Genomic DNA, 4,087 nt, shown 5'->3' with positions numbered 1-4,087 from the left:
AGTAATTATATAATTCTGGGCTTGTGCATATATAAAATATGGAAGGAACCGACTGTACATTAAGCAACATTTCAGCCACCTACCAGTGAACCAGTCTGTAGCGGTCACTTAAATAACCGACGGTCTTTAAACATGAAAAGCAGCATGGATGAACTTGGTTGCCCAGCGAAAGTCCCCTTCGTAATGCAGATATCCTCCACTGGATACATGGTATCGTCAAGTCCATTAAGGAGTTTCGGCCATTTCTATAGACCAGGAATGATGAGGACTTCCATCTAGGACTCATTAAGAATTGATGAGGTCTTCATAAAGAACGCAGGGGCAATGGGCCTGTCAGGGGTGGGCCCACGATGTGGGGAAGTAACAGAGGGGGATCAAGCCGGATTTTACGATGGCGTCGAGCGGCGAGTCCACAATTCCTACACACATAGGAAGATGGAAATTCCATGCTAGGAGGGAAGTTTCTCCGAATTTCACCCTTTTTCTGTCAAGCTCCGTGTCTTAATAATTCATAAGTGGGCGCAGAGTAGACACGTTTGGAAGAGATGATTTGACTTTTTACTCGGCCGAAATACGGAAGCTTGCTTACCCGTACTTGCTGGTAAATTGCAAGACAGCCATTAAGAGTCGACTTGGTGGCGTCAGTGAGCAAGCTTTTAACCATGTTACAATGATCATCACACGTATAGGAAGCCGACCGTGGTTTTGACAGCTCCAGAATCTTCACCCCGCTTCAATGAATCTTCTAGGCCCATATAAAAGTATCGCATCTTTTCAATTGCAGGCCTAGCGGGTCTTTGGGTGTTAATGGGATAATGAACTCCTATGTGCCGTAGTGACAACTCATATTTTTCACCATGTTGAGAGAGGGGTAAAAGGTCGCAGTTTTACTGAAATAGAACGCCTGTCGACCTTCATGTCGATCGCAGGAAGCCTAGGAAGGCTACCCCAATGGACCATATTTCATGTGAAAGTAAATTGAAATTTCCGGCTGATAATGGAAGCAACCAGGACTTAACTTTTATTTTTACTATAGCATATGATTCTTAAAATCTTTCGGAATAATGGAAGACGCATTACCCAATTGTGACATACCCGTGGCAAGTGCGATTCTGGCCCGCTTTAAGCTCCTGGCAATTTGCCTCCTTTAAAGAAGGTCATTCTCTGAAAAGCAATACTAACCCCTCTCTCGCGCGGAATATCCAAAGCATTTTTATGCCATTTATTACCAGATATACACCTATATAACCATCGGATGCCTTTGTTGTCATTTTCTGTCATCTTCAGCTTGAGGAGGGAATTAAATGGAACCGACGCCGAGATCTTGACATGGGGATGTGATGGCTATGACAACTGCGTAAAACAGTGGAGTGAAACATGTGATACACTTGTGGTAGGTTATTGGAAAGTCATCTTTGCCGTGGATACTGACCCTTTCTAGGGCGCGATGGTCCGGGTCACATCGGCCAATGAAGCCGCTACAGTCGTTCGTTTTGCTACTAGTCATGAGATTCCGTTCACAGTCAGAGGGGGAGGTTACTCTACCAGCGGCGCATCAACAACACACGGTGGCATCGTGTTAGATCTATCCAGGCTGCGGGAGGTCCACGTAGATCCGCACTCCAGAGTTCTCAAAGTCCAAGGTGGGGCTTTGTGGGAAGATGTTGATGTTGCAGCTGCCCAGTATAAGCTGGCGGTGGTCGGAAGCACACTGAACCAGATTGGAGTAGCTGGAGCAACATTAGGGGGAGGATATGGGTGGTTGACCGGACAGTATGGCCTAGCAATTGATAACCTGCTCTGGGTAAGGATGATCTTAGCCGATGGCCGTATAGTCACAGCATCGGAAGAGCAACACCCGGACCTGTTCTGGGCCATTCGTGGTGCTGGTCAGAGCTTCGGGGTAGCTGTTGAGTTGTGCTTCCGAGCCCATAAGCAGGATCATCATGTATTTGCCGGTACTCTTCTCTTCACTGCGGACAAATTACCCGCGCTCGTCAACTTTGCTAATCAGTTCGAGACTATTACCGATGGCAAGCAGGGCTTCTGGTTTGGGTTCACTATGCTGCCATCTATGACCCAGTGCTCTATCCTGGCGGTTGTGTTCTATAATGGACCTCAGGCGGCCGCACAGGAGTTCTTTTCTCCGATTCTTTTGCTGAACTCTGTCGTGAACAAAACGCAGATGCTTCCCTACGATAGTCTCAACGGCATACTAAACACGGCTGATATACTTGCTCGCCGCCAGAGCCGTTCAAGGTTTGATATCAATTATCCTGCTGATAAGAGCGCGGGCCATCGGAAGAGTCTGAGAGGTTCAAATATCACTCTCCCTCTAGACGTCGAGTTTGTGCTGTCGATATACAGCGAATTCAATAGTATTTTGAGGGACTATCCGCAGACAAGGGACAGCAGACTGCTTTTTGAGCTCTTGCCAAATACACAGCTCGCTAAAATTCCTAATGATGCCGCAGCGTTCACCAGCCGTGGCTTTTATTACAATGTCAGCACCTTGTTTGAATGGAGTGAGGCATATCTTGACCATAGAATACGCTCACTACAAAAGAGTTTGATGGACCGGATTGGACGACTCGGGGGCGTCGCAAGGCAACCCAACTATAACATGTCAAAACACGGGACCGGGCTATATGCGAATTATGCTGGTAAGTTGCCTGGAGTAGTCGAGCACTCTGTTGACCTGTCTTTGATTCTTAAACCATGTCGAAAAGGGCAGAATAACTGACAAGTCATAGGCCATAACGTGCCTATTAAGGAAATATTTGGAGATAATCTTCCTCGTCTCCGCGAACTCAAGAAAAAGTATGATCCACATAATACATTCAGGAAGTGGCACAACCTGAACGCGTTTATCGATTCTCCGGAATGACACTGAAGTATATGGATAACATGGGAAGCATGAACCTAAGAGATGAAAATATTATTGTCATACTCCTTCCGAGCCAACCAATAACCGACAGCTATGCGAGTACTGCAACACGTACTACTACTACTACTATCACTACTGCCTTTTGTACTTGTCATTTGAGCGATTACCAAAGCCAGCTTAGTCTGCTTCCAGAATCCGTATTAATAGCCGAGTCGGATCTATTTTAGTTACTTTTAAGCTTTAGTTGTTTCATCTTTTCACTTTTTTTGCATGTTTTCAATTTTGCCTTTTTTATGAGATTGATGAATATCCTTTACAGCAATGCCGAGGAACAGCATTAATCCCTCAAGAAGCCAAAAGTAAAAATGGAAATGAAAATAAGCTCATGATCATACGGCTCAACAGAACCACCAGAGTTAATACTGTGTTTCTGTGTGAGAGATAAGATTATGCGACTTGCAGAAGAGGTTGTACGGATCATATTTCCTCTTGAGATCCTGCAATCGGGGCAGGTCGTCCATGAAGAGTTGAGTTGCTCCACCTTCATGCCCTACACTGGATTGTCAGTATGTTCTTAAGGTAGGACAAAATCCCAAGAGCTTCTCACCAGCGAAATTAGCATAGGCATGCACATTCCCTTTTTGGCCAGCATAACAGGCTGATTTCTTGATTCTCGAGAGCAGACTACGCATGCCTGTATGCATTGTGGCGTCATGCTCAGGGCCATACCAGCATAAAAGCAAGACCAACATTGTAGTACTCTCCCCGATCGGCACAGGCCGCGGCGTTGACGGGGACTTCAATAGTCTTCCCATAAGGTATGAGGTCAAACATCAGCACGCTGTGGCTTGATCGCGGATCCTTCTCCATGATAGCATCAAAATGTTGCCATAAATCAGTAACTAAATGCCGATCAAGTGGCACGGATACTTTGGTCCCACTGAAACATTTTCGACCCGCTGGTACTGGATCAACATTCGCAATTCTATTGAGCTATTTGTAGGACATCATCGACGTTCTATTAATAAAAGGGCCCATAGAGATCAATGGCGCGAAGAACTCTTCGGCTTTCTCTTGACTGCCGTTAATAGGGTTTATTAGGGTTTTAGGGTCTATTAGGGTTTTATTAGGGTTTTAGGGTTTTATTAGGGTTTAGGGTTTTATTAGGGTTTTATTAGGGTTTATTAGGGTTTAGGGTTT

At 45.4% G+C, this 4,087-nt stretch overlaps 2 protein-coding genes across 2 annotated transcripts; one reads left to right on the top strand and one right to left on the bottom strand.

Annotated features, from left to right (window-relative positions):
* Positions 1 to 1,447: 1,447 nt before the first annotated feature.
* ASPBRDRAFT_70307 (FAD-binding oxidoreductase) lies at positions 1,448 to 3,099 on the top strand (the record flags this gene model as incomplete). The annotated part of the gene is made up of 2 exons (XM_067629068.1): positions 1,448 to 2,663; positions 2,754 to 3,099. The coding sequence occupies 2 exons, from the start codon at positions 1,448 to 1,450 to the stop codon at positions 2,885 to 2,887; spliced, it is 1,350 nt and encodes a 449-aa protein (XP_067472832.1). The 3' UTR covers positions 2,888 to 3,099.
* Positions 3,100 to 3,303: 204 nt separating this feature from the next.
* Positions 3,304 to 3,757, bottom strand: ASPBRDRAFT_201695 (uncharacterized protein; the record flags this gene model as incomplete). Its single annotated transcript, XM_067621579.1, has 3 exons — positions 3,304 to 3,437; positions 3,495 to 3,552; positions 3,617 to 3,757. 3 exons carry the CDS (start codon positions 3,755 to 3,757, stop codon positions 3,304 to 3,306), a joined length of 333 nt encoding a protein of 110 aa, XP_067472831.1.
* Between the last annotated feature and the right edge of the window lie 330 nt (positions 3,758 to 4,087).

Source organism: Aspergillus brasiliensis, assembly GCF_001889945.1.
Source record: "Aspergillus brasiliensis CBS 101740 unplaced genomic scaffold ASPBRscaffold_41, whole genome shotgun sequence".
In the NCBI taxonomy this organism is placed as follows: Eukaryota; Fungi; Ascomycota; class Eurotiomycetes; order Eurotiales; family Aspergillaceae; genus Aspergillus; species Aspergillus brasiliensis.
This window is presented reverse-complemented; position numbering and strand designations above follow the sequence as displayed.